Consider the following 18,369-nt stretch of genomic DNA (forward strand, 5'->3'; position numbering starts at 1 on the left):
CTATAGAAGTTTTAAGTCCCCTCACTATAGTAGTTTCAAGTCCCCTCAATTAGGAAGTTTTAAGCCCCTTCAGTATACAAGTTTTAAACCCCTCACTATATGACTTTTAAGTCCCCTCAATTTAGAAGTTTTAAGACCCCTCAGAATAGAAGTTTTAAGTCCCCTCACTATAGAAGTTCTAAGTCCCCTCAATATGGAAGTCTTAAGACCCCTCAGGATACAAGTTTTCAACCCCTCACTATGTGAGTTTTAAGTCCCCTCACTACAGAAGATTTAAGTCCCCTCAGAATAGAAGTTCTAAATTCCCTCACTGTAGAAGTTTTAAGTCCCCTCACTATAGAAGTCTAAGTCCCCTCAATGTGGAAGTTTTAAGCCCCTCAGGATACAAGTTTTCAACCCCTCACTATGTGAGTTTTAAGTCCCCTCACTACAGAAGATTTAAGTCCCCTCAGAATAGAGGTTCTAAATTCCCTCACTGTAGAAGTTTTATGTCCCCTCACTATAGAAGTCTTAAGCGCCCTCAGTAAAGAAGTTTCAAATCCCCTCACTATGGAAGCTTAAAGTCCCTCACTATAGAAGTTTTAAGCCCCTCACTATAGAAGTTTTAAGCCCCCTCACTATGGAAGTTTTAAGCCCCCTCACTATGGAAGTTTTAAGCCCCATCGGTGAAGAAGTTTCAAATCTTCTCAGTATAGAATAGTAAGTTCCCTCACCATAGAAGTTTTAAGCGCCCTCACTATAGAAGTTTTAAGCCACTCACTATAGAAGTTTTAAGTCCCCTCAGAATAGAAGTTTTAAGTCTCCTGAGTATAGAAGTTTTAAGCCCCTTCGGTATAGAACATTTCAGACTCCTACTATAGAAATTTTCAGCGCCCTCACTATAGAAGCTTTAAGCCCCCTCACTAAAGAATTTCTCAGCCCCCTCACTATATGAGTTTTCAGTCCCCTAAAAATAGAAGCTTTAAGTCCCCTCACTAAAGAATTTTTCAGCCCCCTCACTATATGAGTTTTAAGGCCCCTCACTATAGAAGTATTCAGTCCCCTCAGAATAGAAGTTTTAAGTCCCCTGCGTATAGAAGTTTTCAGCCCCCTACAACAGAAGTTTTAAGCCCCCTCACTATAGAACTTTTAAGCCCCCTCACTTAAGAATTTTTCAGCCCCCTCACTATAGAACTTTTAAGCCCCCTCACTAAAGAATTTTTCAGCCCCCTCACTATAGAACTTTTAAGCCCCCTCACTGGAGAATTTTTCAGCCCCCTCAGAATAGAAGTTTTACGCCCCCTCACTAAAGAATTTTTCAGCCCCCTCACTATAGAACTTTTAAGCCCCCTCACTGGAGAATTTTTCAGCCCCCTCAGAATAGAAGTTTTAAGCCCCCTCACTAGAGAATTTTTCAGCCCCCTCACTATAGAAGTTTTCAGTCCCCTAAAAATAGAAGTTTTAAGGCCCCTCAGAATAGCAGTTTTAAGCCCCCTCACCATAGAAGTTTCAAGTCCCCTCAGACTAGAAGTTTTAAGTCCCCTGAGTATAGAAGTTTTAAGTCCCCTGAGTATACAAGCTTTAAGCCCCATCGGTATAGAAGTTTTCAGCCCCCTACTGTACCAGTTTTCATCCCCCTCACTATAGAACTTTTAAGGCCCCCTAGGAATAGAAGTTTTACTTCCCTTCAGTAAAGAAGTTTTAATCCCCTCACTTTGGAAGCTTCAAGTCCCCTCAATGTAGAAATGTTAAGCCCCCTCACTATAGAAGTCGTCAGACCCTCACTATAGAAGTTTGAAGCACGCTCCGTATAGAATTTTAAGCCCCCCTCAATAGAGAAGTTTTAAGCCTCTTCAGTATAGGAGTTTAAAGCCCCCTTAATATAGAAGTTTTAAGCCCCCTCAGTGAAGAACTTTCAAGTCTTTCACTATAGAAGAGTAAGCCCCCTCACTGTAGAAGTTTTAAGCCCCCTCACTGTAGAAGTTTTAAGCCCCCTCACTATGGAAGTTTTCAGCCCCGTGTCGTGCGGGACGGCCTGCGGGATCTATGCTCCCGCCCCCCACATAAGAACGCAGGATGTGGTGAGGCCAAAAAGGAATACCCACAGAGCCATAGGTAGGGGAGTCATACCACTATGATCTCACTGGAGGCTGGGTTCACAGGACGTGCGACCTGCTGTCCGCTTTCCGGCCAACCGACCGACTCTCCTTGAGTCTCTTCGAATCTCCTCCACTTCCCTCGACTCTCCTCCGTAGCCGTGGCAGTTATATTAGTGGCCAATGGCTCAGTGGTTACAGCTGACGGCCAACCAGCCACAGCTAAGACGGCCATCTACCACCCGAGCCAACAGCCCTCCACCTGAGGCCGAGAGCCTGGAAACTGCTCTCTGGGGCTCTGTCCCCACACTCCACCGCTACAGGGTCTCCCCTCGCAATCTACTCAACAAGCGTCTTCCGCGAGGGGCCCTGTGCGAGGAGCCTGGAGGTGAATGCAATATCCTGGGCACAGCCAGGGTTTCTCAGGGCACCACCAGTCCTTCGGGGCACAGCCGGACTTCCTGGACTTCTTCGGGTACCACCAGTCTCCTCCTGCCCTCCTGGCAGGTGGTACTGTCGCACGGTAACCACGCGCCAAGGCTGCGGCAACACTTGAGGAGGGTGGTGAGCATGCCCGCGTGTCACCGCTTTCACCACCCGGATCCAGAGACGGAACTCTCCTACCGACGACTTCGGTAAGCTGAGGCCATGTAGCACGTCCACCGCTAGAATATACTCCGGAACGGGGGAGACTTAAACCTTTTAGGTACGAGGGGGAAGCCTTCCTATAGCCAGTGGTAAGGAAACGGCTTTCACGGTCACAGTCTTCCCCCCCCCCCCCCCTCGTAGCCATCAATGCAGATTGCTGGTCCGGGGAACAGTTCTGCGTTCCCATAAACAAGACTGCAGTCTGAGCCAGTGTCAACTAGGGCCAAAACCCTCTGCACATTAGAAGGGGACCAATGTAGGGACAGTTCCACGTGGGGCCTCCGGTCCCTGCTCGTCCCCTCTGACCGGGTACCTTGGCCCCACCCCTAATCAAGCTGAAAGGAGTCGGCCTCAAGCGGCTGCATGAAGTCCTGGAGGAACACGGGTCGGGTCGCGCTTTCCCAGACTTCTCCCTTAGGCTTCTCCGGAATTGTTGTTTCCAAAGTTCCAGCAGGAGTGCATTGGGTTGTCGGTCTATTTTCTTCCGATCGACCCCTGCTGCCACGAGATCACGCCACATCCGTGCGCGCGTTACTCTCTGAGGCCCGCGACCTCGCCCCTTTACCTTTGGTTTGGGCTTCCAGGTCTCAACTGCGCGGACCTCCTGTCTTAACTTCCTTCGCCTCCGGCTTTCAACATCCCCTACGGTGGCCATGGCAGTTGTAACTTCATGGATCCGTCGCCCCACATACGGTGTAAGAATAGCCACCGAGGATCCCAAAGCACTCGCAGGTGCAGTATCCAAAACCAGATCTCTCCTGCTGGCTGTTAAAAGCTCGTCATCCGGCCCCTGCATGTTAAGGTGAAAACTAGCATGTCTCATACCCATCTCACGGATGACCTGAGTAAGTTCCGTATATGACTGCCATTGACTCACAGTGTCTGGCAGCTCGCCAGCCTGTCCCCATACTGTGCGTACCGCAGCAGTCAGCCACTCCATTAGAGAATGGTTGCCCTGGTCGTGGGCCAACCTATGGCAGTGCTGTAACCTTTGTCGCAGGGACGGATGCACTGTCACGAAGGCTAGCTTTTCCATCTCGCCTGGGGAGCAGAGAATGCTGTCTGCTCCCTCATCCCATAAACGTAGTAGCCAAGCCGAGACTGGCTCTCCAGAGCGCTGTCGGTACCGCCTCCCCAGCTCCTGCAACTCAGTGGGAGTGTACGGGGTGTAGGCTGTGCACTGGGTCACAGCTGGCTTGCCGGCAGCAACGCCCCCGGGGCCCAAAGGTTGCTCACGTTTTACCCTTTGCTTCAAGATTGGCCGGGCTTGGGGCTTGGGAACCACGTTGTCTCCACTCGCTTCCTCCGCCTCTAGCTCAGAGTCTCCACTGTGGGGCCCCTCTTCCAACAGGCGGACCCGAGCTTCCAGTGCCTCCAACCGGGACACCTGGTCCGGCACCTGGGCCATTTCATGAAGCGCGTTTTCCGTGTTGAGACTCAAGGCCGTGAGGAACATCCGGACCACGCGGCCAGGTGTAGCCCTCTCCTCCTCCGGCAACCGCTCAGCCAGAGCCTGCAGGGCCCTCTCCCCGCTGGCCGGAGAGCCGTCCATGTCCTCCCACCGCTCCTTGTGGATCCAACTCCTGAGAACAGCGGCCACCGGGCACCACACACTGTGCGGTGGCCACACGTCCTCCTGCCCAGAGACAGACTCCATTCCTACCTGGTCGGAATCTTGCTCACCGTGCCAGGTGTCTGAGTGGGTGGAGTCCTCCGCGGAGGATGTCCGCAACCCTCGGAGCCCAAGGCCGCAGCAGATCACCAAAATGAAGGCAACGCCGTCCATGGCCAAGAGGGTGGTGTGCCAGCTGGAGGCTTGAGTCTCCCAGGCAGAGCGTGCCTCCCGTTCCCGTTGTCGCTCCTCATGGGCCTCCCGAAGCTGGGCTCTCACACGCACAAACTGCTCCACCATCCTTCGGTAGGTTTTGGGGGCACCGTACCCCGCTTACGAAACTGAGCTTTTATACGTATAAACTGCTCCAGGACATTCCGGAGAGTTTCGGCCGACACCACACCCTGCTCGCTGCGCCATCTGTCGTGCGGGACGGCCTGCGGGGTCTCTGCTCCCGCTCCCCACATAAGAACGCAGGATGTGGTGAGGCCAAAAAGGAACACCCACGGAGCCACAGGTAGGGGAGTCGTACCACTACGGTCTCACTGGAGGCTGGGTTCACACGACGACGACGTGCGACCTGCTGTCTGCTTTGCTGCCAACCCACCCCACCGACTCCTCGACTCTCCTCAACTTCCCTCGACTCTCCTCCGCAGCCGCGGCAGTTATATTAGCGGCCGATGGCTCAACGGTTACAGCTGACGGCCGTCTACTACCCGAGCCAGCACCCCTCCACGTGAGGCCGAGAGCCTGGAAACTGCTCTCTGGGGCTCTGTCCCGACACCCCCTCACTATAGAAGGTTTAAGCCCCCTCACTCTAGAAGTTGAAAGTCCCCTCTTCTTCTCCCTCTGCTCCGGACCCCTCTGGTTGTTCCTCTCCTCCCTGACCTCAGCTAGTTCAACTCCCCCCCACCGTTTCAACCAGTTGTTCCCCCCACTCCCCCCCGCATCACATTCCGATACTTCCTCCACCACTGCCCAGCTTCCTCCGGACCTTTCTTCCCCTCCTCAACCTGATCCGGGCAACCTTATGCACCCCCAGCCACCCAGATCCCTCTCAGGGAAGTGGCCGGCGGTGAAGGCCCTGTTGGGGTCCATGTGCCTTTCTCGATGACAGACCTGAGTCACATTGAATCTAAGCTAGGCTTCTTTTCTTCTGGTCCCTCCCGCTCTCCTAAAGAGTTCGAATACCTCACATCTATATTGTCCCTTCCACGTGTACTAACCCATGAGAGGGATCCTAGCATTCCAAAAGCTAGGGAGACAGCCCAATCCGGACCGGACCGCTTAAAGAGAGACCATATGGTTAATTGTCTCCTTCGGGGCACGAAGGCAGCCGTTCAGAAAGCTGTCAGTTATGAAAAAGTTAGGGAAATCTACCAGGACCGCCATGAGAACCCAGCTGTTTTATTCTCTCTCGCCTTTCAGAAGCCCTACAAACCTACACCAATATTCATGCTGACTCTCCGCATGGCAGAGCTGCCTTAGCCACGCATTTCGTCTCCCGGTGGGCCCCTGATATTCGCAGGAAGCTTCAGAAATTAGAGAAGGGTCCTCACCCCCCCCTCCCAAACAGATCTTTTAGCACCGGCCTTTAAGGTCTTCAATAATCCAGACGAGGAGAGTAGACAGGCCCATACCCAGGCCTTCCAGATGGTTGCCGCAGCAGTTTCCCAGGCCGTAAGTTAGGCCGGGCCTGCCCCAAAGGAAAGAACTGGGACCCCAATCCTCTGCGCAGCCTAATTACCAAGTGCCTGCTTTAAATGTGGCCTCCCGGGACACTGGAGCCGCTCTTGCCCTAACCCAAGGCCTCCTGCTAAGCCTGGCCACCCCTAGGAGGCCGTGGTGGCCAGTGGACGTCAGATTGCCCTCCAGCCCCTCCATGTCTTTCCTTCAAGACACGGGGGCCACTTACTCGGCACTCCCTGAATTTTCCGGCAAGCTCTCTCCCTCCCTCGGCTCGATTGTGGGGTCGATGGGATACTTTCTCACCCCATAGCTACCCGCCAGAGGGACATCCTTTTAAGATTCTCCTCCCCGCGCTTCTCTCCCTCACTTTCGTTATGCACTGCAGGGGCCACCAAAGGGGCTCTGGCCTTGTTGCCATCGGTAACAACAAGGCTGACAGGGAGGCATGCCGGGCCATCCCCCGCAGGGCCATCGTCCACAGCTCTCTGGAGAGCCTGTTACCAGTCAGGGAGCCCTGGGGGGTGGGGGGGGGCCTGGCTTGCCTCCACCGGAAAACTGCCCCTACTATCCACGTCCCTCCTCCCTGTTGCCCTTTCCCGCCTCCGCGCTGCACCGCACCCCCCCCCTCCCCCGGGCTCCAACTTTCCTCAGCCCGTTTTGCTACCCTTACTTAGGTAAGTCTTCCCTCTTTCATCCTCCGTCCGACTCGGTCAGATTTGCCGCCGGATACAAGACCTAGCGCTAGGCCTGACCGTGTCCCGGGGCCAGGCCCCTGGGTCAGCCGTCGGCAGGGACGCCTGCCCCGGTCTGCACCCTTCCCCTCCGCGGGACCGCAGGAAACCGGCAGCGGGACGCCCTGCCGTTTTCCCTTGTCCTCTGGCTGATTAAGAGGGTCTAGACTTTACCTCCTTTTGCCCCCTATCCTGTACGTCACCCTCCTCTGCTATCTCCCCTCCCCTGGACAGGGGGACCGGGCAGACACTTTTTTAAATCAACGCCTCTCCCATTTTAGTTGAATCCGTCTCTAATCCAAGCTCTGAACTCCTGCCTCCACGATGAGAGGCCCCCCTCCCCCACCTTTTCCTTGAGGGTTCCTTTGGGATTTATTTTTTTGTTTTGTTTTGTTTTGTTTTGTTTTTAAAGATTGTATTGGGGAACAGTGTGTACTTCCAGGACTTTTTTCCAAGACAAGTTGTTCTCCTTTCAGTTTTAGTTGTGGAGGGTGCCATTCAGCTTCAAGTTGTTGTCCTTTCAAGTCTTAGTTGTGCAGGGCGCAGCTCAGCTCCAGGTCCCGTTGCCGTGGCTAGTTGCAGGGGGGCACAGCCCACCATCCCTTGCGGGAGTCGAAACCGGCAACCTTGTGGTTGAGAGGACGCGCTCCAACCAACTGAGCCATCCGGGAGGCAGCTCAGCTCAAGGTGCCGTGTTCAATCTTAGTTGCAGGGGGCGCTGCCCACCATCCCTTGCGGGACTCCAGGAATTGAACTGGCAACCTTGTGGTCGAGAGCCCACTGGCCCATGTGGGAATCGAACCGGCAGCCTTCGGAGTGAGGAGCACGGAGCTCTAACCGCCTGAGCCACCGGGCGGGCGGGCCCCTGGTTCTATATTTTTAACCGGCACGTGGTTAAAAGATCCAGAGCTCATGGTTTAAAAAATAACAAGATAAACAACCAATGACAGAAACAAAGCCACAGGAGATCTAGATAGAGTTATCAGACTCTAACTATTCTGAATGTGTTCAAGGAAATTCTCTCAAATTGACAACTGAAGCAGACGACTAGAAACTATCAAAGAAAACCAAACCACAATTCTAGAACTGAAAAACGCAATGAGTTTAGGAACTTGGTGGCTAGGTTTAACGGCAGAATAGACAGACACAGCTGAAACCTGCACACAGATATTTACGGCGGTGTTATACATAATTGCCAAAAATTGAAAGCGACCAAGACAGCTTTCCATAGGTGAACGGATAAACAAAGTGCCGTACGTCCGGAAAATAAAACGTTATTTGGTGATGACATTAGCTGCCAAGATACTAAAAGGCAGGGAGAAACCTTAAATGCATACTGCTAAGTGAAAGAAGCCAGTCTGAAAAGGCTACGCGTTCCACGATTCTAACTACGTGACGTTCCGAAAAAGGAAAAACTACAGAGACAGTGAAAAGACTAGTAGTTTCCGGGGGTTAAGGGAATGAGGGAGATCACAACAGGTGGAATACGGTATTTTTAGGGCAGTGACATTATTCCGTATGATACGACAGTGCTGGATAAATGACATTCCGCGTTTGTCAGAATCCATAGAACTGTACAATAAAAGAGTGAACTCTAAGGTAAACTATGGAATTGAGGTAATAACGCGTCGACATTGGTTCATCCATTGTAACAAATGTACCACACCAGACAAGATGTTAATAACAGGGGGAGCTGGAGAGATAAGGGGAAGGGAAATATGTGAGAACTCTGTACTTTCTGCTTGATTTTCCTTTAAATCTAAAACCTCTCTAGAAAACAAAGTCTATCAGTTGTTGTTGTTTGTTTCTTTTTTAACCTATGGCAAACAGTGACACAGGAGAGTTAGCATGTCCCTAGGCAGACAGGGAGGTCCCTGGTGGAATAAACAAAGACAGTCATATCCTAAAACTTCAGGTTTTGAAATCACGCCTTCGCTCCAGGACATAATGTAACGAGGCCTTGAGATTGATCATAAAATTCCTTTTGGCCTGACAAATGGAGCAGATCTGATAGACAAAGAGTGGGTTACTTTGCTAATTCCTTTAGGATGGGCAAGCAGAACAAACCCGGTAGACGAATCTCATTAGAAGGCGCCAGTTCCCCGTCGTATTCAAACAAGTTCCCTTCTTCAAACAGCTCCCCTTCCCCAAGCAGGCAAGGGAAGGTAGAAAAGCGAGAGCTTTTGCCTCAGTCATGGGGCACCCCCCATTCGGGACCCCCTCCCGCTCGGGAGCTGCCACCTCTTCTCCTGCCTCTAAGAAACTATTATCCTCTTTTGAAAAACTCTTTGCCTCTCCCTGGTCCGCGTTTCCACTCTTCGGCTTCGGGAGACACGATCCCGGCCCACACCCAGAAACTGCCGGCAGACCCCACATCACCTACATCATTTGGGGGCTCGCTCGGGATTGAAGGAGAGGTAAATATTATCTGTGCCTCTCTACTTGCCCACCCTGTGGGCCTTCATCTTTTTTTTTTTTTTTTTTTTTTTTTTGTCTCCTTTACTCTCTCATGCAAACAGTAGTCCTCCGTCAGCCATTTAAATGCGAAAAGCGCGGCGGCTACTCTTAAGACTCGGAGGGCAGGTCTTGCAGGAGGGCAGGTCTCCCTGGAGGGCTCTGGTTGATCCCCTCGGGCACTGAGCCGGAGGAATGTCAGCCACAGTCTAACTGCCTTCTCTCTCGCTTTCTCATTTCTCTTTCCACGAGGAGACTGAATACTGGCGCGTGGCCAGGACGGTGGGCCTTTGCGGACAACTGAGCGAATTTCGGCCGTGGCCACTCTACGGAAAATTTCCAAAGGGTCCTTCGTTTCTCTCCCAGCCCGACTGCCCGTAAGGGTGCCAGCAAGATGACTCCTCTGTCTCTGCTGTTCTTTCATCCTGTCGCTGTCTCTCCTCAACATTTGAGACGCCGGTCTAGGGTCTCTTCCCTGCGGGACCTTCTCAACACTCCCTGCCGACCTCAAGACATCTTAGGGTAAGAACGTGAACCTCCGCCTCTATAGGACATCTCTTGTCACCCAGGATAAGATATACTGGCATTTAACATTTCCTCTCAAATCATCCCCTGCTCTTCCGTGATCTCACTGTACTCTGGGGACTGCAGGCAGCAACTCTGCTGCCTGGCTCCGCACCTCCCCCACCCACCCCCACCCCCCCGCCCCCACTCCCCCACCCCACCCCCACCCCGCTCAGCCAGCCGGGCGGCCACCACAGCCCAGAGGGGGAAAGGCCCCCAAAGCGCAACTCCTCCGGAGCACCACCCGCCAGGCCACCTCAGCCAACTCCAGGCAAAGTTTTCAAGGAGGACCAACATATTCCAGACTCACTTTACCTTAAGGAGGAAACTTGATCTGAAACCTTTTGGGGCTTCCGTTTTTTCTCTTTTTTGCACTCTCTTACCCACTGGGAATCAAAACGTCCCCACTTGCCTTTCCGCACAGGCTACGTACCCAAGCTCCAAGCCTTGAGTATGTACTCCGCCCTTAAATACCTTTATTCAGAAGGCTACTGTTATATTAATCGTGCAATCAATTTCTGTGATGCCCGGAGTCGCGGTACACACCCCGCTACTTTAAAGCGTCCCATCATAGGCCACAGCCTTTTATCGGCCTGTAGGCCAACGCCGAACATTCAGGGTAGGCGCCCACCCGGAGGCCCGGGCCGGGCCGCCCAGGTAAGCGCGAATAATCCTGGCGCGCCTCGGAACCAGTCGCGCGGTGTGGTGTCCGTGGCCCACGCGTCTGGGGGACGCCTCAGAGCAGATTGTGGGAGACGACTTGCGAATTGCGAAGGGACGCCTTTCTCTTCTTCCTCCCTTTCCGATGGGCCATCAGCCCTCACGCGCCTACACCCCCCTGAACTGCATCTTGAAATATTGGGACAAATTTGACCCTCAGACTCTGAAGAAACAGCGCGTGATTTCCTTCTGTTCAGAGGTTTGGCCTAAATACTCATTGGAAGATGGGAAGACTTGGCCTTCTGAGGGAAGTGTTAATTATAATAACACTATCGTGCCACTAGACCTGTTTTGCAGAAAGGAGGGCAAATGGTCAGAAGTTCCATATGTTCAGGCTTTTTTTGCCCTGAGGGACAACCCAAATCTCTGTAAGAAACGTAAAGTTGAGCCGGCTCTTTTGGCTGTGATCTCTTGCCTCCCTTCCCCCAATGAGTCCCTTTTTAAGGGGACTCCTCCTAAGGGGACGCCTTCTAGGGGGACTCCTTCTAAGGAGACTCTCCCTAGGGAGACCCCTCCTCAAGAGACTCTTCCAAGAGAACTCCAGCGGGATCCTCCTCTCCTGAGGAGGACCCTTCGACAAACACCCATCTCCTGATCCACCTATAAACAGGAATGTGTGAGGCTGAGGTCACTGAAGGGAAAAAAGCGGCACGTTCGAAAGCCAAGTGGCTAATTCTCCAGCCAGCGCCCTTACTCCGCTGCTCTAAGTCCTAGGACTACGACGACCACCCACAGTGAGATTCATCAGAAGGGAAACAGCCTTTAGATTGGAGTCCCAAAATACTAAAGTCACAATACCTGTCACTGAATTTGTCAAGAAAATGGCTTAAATATCTAGCTATTTCAAAATACCAAAATACCGAGGTGTTAATTACTAGGTACATCGTAAGTTCATCTCTTTCTAACTTCTTGTCACACGAATGTTAGGAGACATTAAGCTCTGTTGATAAATATATTTTATTACTAAAACCGATGCTTTTAAAGGTTGCCAAATAGATTCCTGGGTTTGCCAGTGCAAGTGCCAATTGCTTGCTTTTGGTTGTCAGTATACACGTCACCAGAATAATTTTCTGTGTTTTATATTTTCCCAATCCGATCCTTGGTTACTCAAAAATTAAGTCTAAAAAACTAACTTTTGCTAACAGTCAAGGAAATTTTTATATCATACATCTGCTAAAGTTCATGTGCCTTCCTCAGTGTCAGCTACAGGCCAATATAAGGAAACTTCCTTAGCCTAATGTTGTTCCCTAACTGGCAGGGAAACCTAATGGTTCTGACCCGCTGTTCTGACATCCCCGATTAAGAGGCTCAGATCCTAGAAAAGGCCAGGAATCTGTTTAAATGTCTTTTTAACAGCCAAGGCAGAAAACCGAGGAATAAAGGAACAGTGAGACCAGAGCCTGAGACCAGAGACAGGCCAGACTTCTGGCCACAGTTATAGACGACCCAGGGCTGAAGCCACCTCAGGACACCCCAAATGCCCCAGAGGGAAAGCTCCAGATAAAAGAGCCTACTCCGGATATACAAGCCCAGATCACTGGATTCCTAAACCTCCAAAACAGCTGCGCCCCCTGTACAGACTACAGGGCACTACACCAGAGAGTAGGCCTCGTTCTGAAGGGAGCAAGGACCAGCTCCCTCCCCAAAAATGGCTGTCATCACTGTTGGGCCTGAAGTTCCCAGTGGCTCCCAGGCTGTTCTCGTCACAGGGGGTGAATCTGTGGGTGACCCTGACGTGGTAAGCCTATTAATTTTCTAATTGATATAGAAGCCATTTATTCTGTCTCAACTGCTCACGCGGGACCTTTTTCCTCTGAAAACTGCTTTGGGGTTGTAAAGATAAAGACAGCCCCCAGATTTGGGCTCACTTTGCTCAGCCTGTTTCTTATCATTGGTCTATACCTTAAAGAAAATATAAAATAAACAAGATTAAACTTCAGAAAGACTCGGAAACTATTTAAGTAAACAACTAGACCTCTTAGCACGCGGCTGACCCGCTTGCCTCCAGGCCATAGCTACAGCTGCCATCCTAGTTCCCAAAGCCACCAATGGGACAAGACTGAACCGTTTTCCTTCTTGCCCCACACCACATTCAAGGCTTTTGTAATGCTAATAAGCGTCACAGGCTCACTGATAGTTGCCTCCTACAACATCAGGCCTTCTTCAGAGGTCCTGTAATTCAAACGCGGACCTGCTCCACCCTTAATCTTGCCACCTTCCTCCCAGAGACAGAGGAAGAATTAACTGCCAATAAGTTTTAATACAAGCCTGTACGGCTAAAACAGACGTACAAAAAAATACCCCTAGACAACCCAGATCGGACGTTCTTCACTGATGAGCGTTCTTTTACAGACAAGGACATACGAAAGGCTAGATGGTCAAATGGCTTATTCAATAACAACAACCCTAAACGCCACCTCACAGGCTATCCATGCCATGAGACAAAAGTTAGGACAGGTCAGAATAACAGTTCTCAAACAAAGCTGCCACCCATTATCGACTTCTCAAACACAATCAAAAACATACAAAGTCTAAAGGGTTATGCTGTTTCAGTCTCTCTGATAGTTCACAGTTAATTCAAGGTTTCCAACATTAAACTGAAAACGAGATTCTTTGGTTGAGATTTGTCCTTCCTTCCTTCCCGGCTTCCTAGCTTAACAGGACTTAAAGAAGCCTTTCTTATGTTTCTGTTATTCATTATTACAGGAATCGTCTCTTGCTGCTGCCTACGGTGTATCTCTGCCTGTGGACCACTCACGAGCTGGCGACGACATGGCCTCCAAAGCAACAAACTCTTCATCTGGATATGCTCATCTACCGGGGACCCTTAGCTACACCTCTGGACAAGCCCTAGCTGCTGGTCTCTCTCTACGTCGTCCCTCCTCAGCCTGAAGTAGCCAGAGCGGTCGTCGCCCCTATCCCCGAACGGCAGTTAGGGTTTCATCTTCAGAGGGCGGCTTGATACAGGAGAGTTAGCATGTCCCTAGGTAGACAGGGAGGTCCCTGGTGGAATAAACAAAGAGTCATATCCTAAAACTTCAGGTTTTGAAGTCACTCCTTCGCAACCTGTTTATATGGAACACTTCACTACAGGGGACAGGGTTTGTGATGTTTATAACTCTGAAGGAAGACTGAGAACACACTACGTTGGTCCGGGACCGGGCGGTGATCTCATCACGAGGTCACAGTCGCTCCCGAAAGACATGTTCGGGCGACTTCTCCAGCAATATTCAACATGCAGAGGGAGCATGGAAGGTGTAACTGGCCCAGGGTGAGAGTTCAGCGGACGGAAGGAGTATACATGAAGGAAAAGGGAACAAGGGATTTAGAGGGTGTTGGCAGGAGTGTGGCTTCCGTGACTGACCCAGGCTGATTTATGCTATTGGTAAAAACTGGCGGTGTTGAGGAAGGTGGAGATTTAATGGTCTCTGGTGCCATCTGTTGCCCAACTAAACGAAGAACTACCAGCTTCCCATTAATCCCTGAAGAACTATCCACCTGGAGAGGAGAAGAAATGCCTGATTTTAGCAATGTCCCGCAAAACGCCACCCTCCCAAGGCCGAGCTAGGGGCAGGGTGGGAGGTGGTAGTGGGCGGTTCAACTGCAGTGGCATCTGCTGTGGACAGCAGAGAAACAGCCGGTTTCAAAGAAGCCTCCCCTCATAGCGGAGGACCAGTAGTCCCAGGCCGGCTGTGAGGGGAAAACACAAGGTGCTTTTCAGATCTGTATGCATAGTCCGCTATCTACATATGATTATATTGGTATGTCTTCTCCCAAGGGTGAGCCTCTCTGTCACCCACCTATCTGGTGGTGGTGGTAATGACCCAGTTCTAGTTTTTCTTTCATGTATTCTTGTTACCTAGAGGAAGATATAGCCATATCCAGTCAATATAAACTTAACACTCTCTTGAAAAGGTTGTCTCAATAATCAAGTGAACTATGAACAGACTGACAATTAGGTTCGAGAACTCATCCTAGAAAAAGTGCCACGTACCTCACTGCTGAGCATCACGATGGTCACCTTCGAAGTACTCCCCTTGGGAAGCTACGCGCCCACACAAGCGCCTAGTCCACCCTTCAAAGCGATCGCGGACCTCCTTTCCTGGAATGGCCGTCAGAGCTGTCATCGTATTACCCTTGATGTCCCGAATGTCATCCAAATGTCTTCCTTGCAATATTTCCTTTGTCTTCGGGTAAAGAAAGAAGTCATTGGGGGCCAGATCAGTTTAGTTTTCCTTAAGTTTGAATTACGGGGTAGAGAAGCATCTTAATCTTGTCTGGGCTTCGACTCCTCGAGGTGGTCATTTGGCCCTTTGCTACACGACCATTCGGCTCATCTACAAATGTACACTTCATCCTCCACTGGTTACCTTTCCCAGAATAGCGTCTCCTCTGATCCGATAGGGAGCACCTTCGGAACATCTGGAAGCTTCTGCCAGCTGCAGGTAGTCTTGGCATTATTCCGAAATAAAGATACTCAGCTCTTGTCACTTCCTTTGGGGGGAGGGAGGTGTCACAAATGATATAGGACGCACATTTTATTCCCTTAGATACACACGCTTTTAGCTTGCGTTGACACCCTTGATGGAATTCTCTATGTGCTGAAATGTAACCACGGGTGTGTGTAAGCGGTACAATAGACTCCAGTGGAGTTGTATCAGCACTGTGGGACTGAACCCCCTCTGCCGTTTTGGGGTGTTTTTTAATCTTATTTTTGTGGATAATCTGGGTTACTCAATATCATCGTTCTAAAAGTCATTATGAATCTAACAAGATTAACTTTAACAAAAACTTGAACCATAACCTTTACTATTCAAGGATTTAACTTTAAGTCATTTTTACAGTATTATGTTCCGGCAATTCATTTGCATTGCCCACGATCATCTTTTCTCTTTCCAACTCAGATGACTTTTGTATCATTTAGTAACACTGTGTTTTTCCTACTGCTGGTCATGAAATGAATTTAGTGGGTCATAACAAGGAGTTTCCTCTTTTTTTTCTTTTTTTTCTTTTTCCAAAGTGAAACATTTTATTTCAACGATACGTTTATCCCGGGGTGACCCCTGAGGAGCAGGGTCTCCCTTCTGCTGGGAGTTAAGTTCCCCACAGCTGTGTGGCCCCCAGGGGAGACAGGGCTGATGCCTGTCAAAAGGCGTTCCTGCTCCTGGCCCTGAAGCAAACACCTCCACCCCTCAGCAGATCCGGGAGCGCCCGCCGGGAGATCCACACCTCTGCTTGCCCCAGGTCCTCCCGCATCCGCTGAGGCCCCCTCTGCGTGCCCCTTGCCCCTGACTCTCCCTGCACGCGGCCGCGCGCCGCCCGGCGACCCCCGCTGGCGCGCGTGCGCGCGCTGGCGCGCCCCCGCGCGCTTTTGGCGGTCTCGGGCACGCGCGTCCATTGTTCCCTACTGCATCCCGGCAACAGGCCCAACGGTGGGCACTTCGCCTTCAGCCCTGTTGACAGCTGAAGGAGCTGGCTAGGAGCCTGCTGTCGAGCCAAAGACAGACCTCACCCAAGTGACCCATGGGCGGTTATCAGGGCAGGATCTGTCTCCCACGCCCGCCCCGGGCACCCGAGGGCCAGCACCACGGCGCTCGCCATGCCCACCGCGTTCACTGGGCCCGCCATCCTCACACAGCGGTCCGTGCCCCTCCGTTCTCTCGCAGGCCAAACTGCAGGTATCTGAGGAGTTTGCCTTCGTGCTTTCTCACAGCATCTCGGCGGCGATGTTCCATGCTCTCTCAAATGCTGCGCACTTTTCTGGGGTCCCTCATCTCAATCAGCAGGCATGGCCATCAGAGGGAAGCGGTGCTGTCGGCTCTGCACGCACAGATGGCCTGTAGCTCAGTGTCTCCGGTGGCCAATCAGGGAAGGAACCCTGATGGCACTGGGCGAGCACGGTCTGCTTTTAGGCCCCTGGGGGTCCAGGGAGGCCACTCAGTCTTCGTGCCCAGGCCTGGGACTCTGCGGAGAATCCTCCAGGCGACGAGCTCAGGAGACACGGGAAGGAACCCCGACGGCACTGGGCGAGCACGGTCTGCTTTCAGGCCCCTGGGGGTCCAGGGAGGCCACTCAGTCTTCTTGCCCAGGCCTGGGACTCTGCGGAGAATCCTCCAGGCGATGATCTCAGGAGACACGGGAAGGAACCCCGACGGCACTGGGCGAGCACGGTCTGCTTTCAGGCCCCTGGGGGTCCAGGGAGGCCACTCAGTCTTCGTGCCCAGGCCTGGGACTCTGCGGAGAATCCTCCAGGCGACGATCTCAGGAGACACGGGAAGGAACCCCGACGGCAGTGGGCGAGCACGGTCTGCATTTAGGGCCCTGGCGGTCTCTTGCCTCATTCCCAGGCCTGGGCTTCTGCAGAGAATCCCCCATAGGGAGGTCTCAGAAGACAAGGGCGACAAGAAATCCCAGACCTCCGTGCTAATCTCCTGCCCCAGAAGAAATGCCATCACGAGCTCATACAGCTCCACCCGAGGTTTCCCGCCTGCGCAGAGGAAGAGACGTACAGCCACAGCCACATCCCGTGCTCGGCTATTCCAGAAATCCTCCAAAAAAGTGAGCCAGGAGGGTCCTTCTCCCTCCTCGGCTCCCGGCCTTTCCCAGAAGTGCCAGCGTGAAAAGGAGGCAGATGGAACAAAGGGGCAGAGGCGAACCCGGACAGACGGCTCACCCACACGTGACGGTTCCAGGCCTCGAAAACGAAAGACTTGTCTTCTGCCGCGCAGGCGAGGGGACCCTGTGAGACTGCCAACACCCCCTGAGCTGGGCTTCCGAGTCACAGCGGCACACCTAGATGCGGAGAAGCAAGCTGCACTCCAGAGCATCCACAGAGCACTTCGGGGAGGTGAGACGGAGGCCATCCCAGACCTCAGTGCCATATGTGCTGTATGGAGCGGTCCTGCACCAGCTGTCCTTGCAGCTCCCAGCACGAATCCATAGGTGGCGAAGTACAGGAGGAAGCACGCCTGCTAAGGCCCAGTGACTCTCCCAGATTCTGCTGGAGGGGCTACCTCTGTGCATCTTTGTCACCCAGGAAGCACAGTCCACCAGGCTCCCTCTTCTGCCAGCCAGAGGCCCTGAAACGAGATAGCACCCTAACTATAGAAGTTTTAAGTCCCCTCACTATAGTAGTTTCCAGTCCCCTCAATAAGGAAGTTTTAAGCCCCTTCAGTATACAAGTTTTAAACCCCTCACTGTATGACTTTCCAGTCCCCTCAATTTAGAAGTTTTAAGACCCCCTCAGAATAGAAGTTTTAAGTTCCCTCAGTATAGAAGTTTTAAGTCCCCTCACTATAGAAGTTTTAAGTCCCCTCACTATAGAAGTTTTAAGGCCTTTCAGCATAGAAGTTTTCAGCCCCCTAGTATAGAAGCTTAAAGCCCTCTTAGTATAGAAGTTTTAAGCCCCCTCACTATAGAACTTTTTAAGCCCCCTCACTATAGAACTTTTTAAGCCCCCTCACTATAGAACTTTTTAAGCCCCCTCACTATAGAAGTTTTAAGGCCCCTCAAAATAGCAGTTTTCAGCCCACACCATAGAAGTTTCAAGTCCCCTCAGAATAGAAGCTTTAAGTCCCCTGAGTATACAAGTTTTAAGCCTCATCGGTATTGAAGTTTTCAGCCCCCTACTATAAAAGTTTTCAGCCCCTCACTATATGAGTTTTAAGTCCCCTCACTGTAGAAGTTCCCAGTCCCCTCAGAATAGAAGTTCTAAATCCCCTGAGTATACAAGTTTTAAGCCCCATCGGTATAGAAGTTTTCAGCCCCCTACTATACAAGTTTTCAGCCGCGTCACTATGTGAGTTTTAAGTCCCCTCACTACAGAAGATTTAAGTCCCCTCAGAAGAGAAGTTCTAAATTCCCTCACTGTAGAAGT

The 18,369-nt window shown here is 51.6% G+C and overlaps 1 protein-coding gene across 1 annotated transcript; it reads left to right on the forward strand.

The window, feature by feature from the left end:
• Positions 1-16,016: 16,016 nt before the first annotated feature.
• LOC148755792 (putative POM121-like protein 1) lies at positions 16,017-17,774 on the forward strand. The gene is made up of 2 exons (XM_088789872.1): positions 16,017-16,349; positions 16,692-17,774. The coding sequence occupies exons 1-2, from the start codon at positions 16,017-16,019 to the stop codon at positions 17,433-17,435; spliced, it is 1,077 nt and encodes a 358-aa protein (XP_088645998.1). The 3' UTR covers positions 17,436-17,774.
• The last annotated feature ends 595 nt before the right edge of the window (positions 17,775-18,369 follow it).

The sequence above is a fragment of the Rhinolophus sinicus genome, chromosome 14 (assembly GCF_057876585.1).
Source record: "Rhinolophus sinicus isolate RSI-liver-muscle chromosome 14, RSI-T2T, whole genome shotgun sequence".
In the NCBI taxonomy this organism is placed as follows: Eukaryota; Metazoa; Chordata; class Mammalia; order Chiroptera; family Rhinolophidae; genus Rhinolophus; species Rhinolophus sinicus.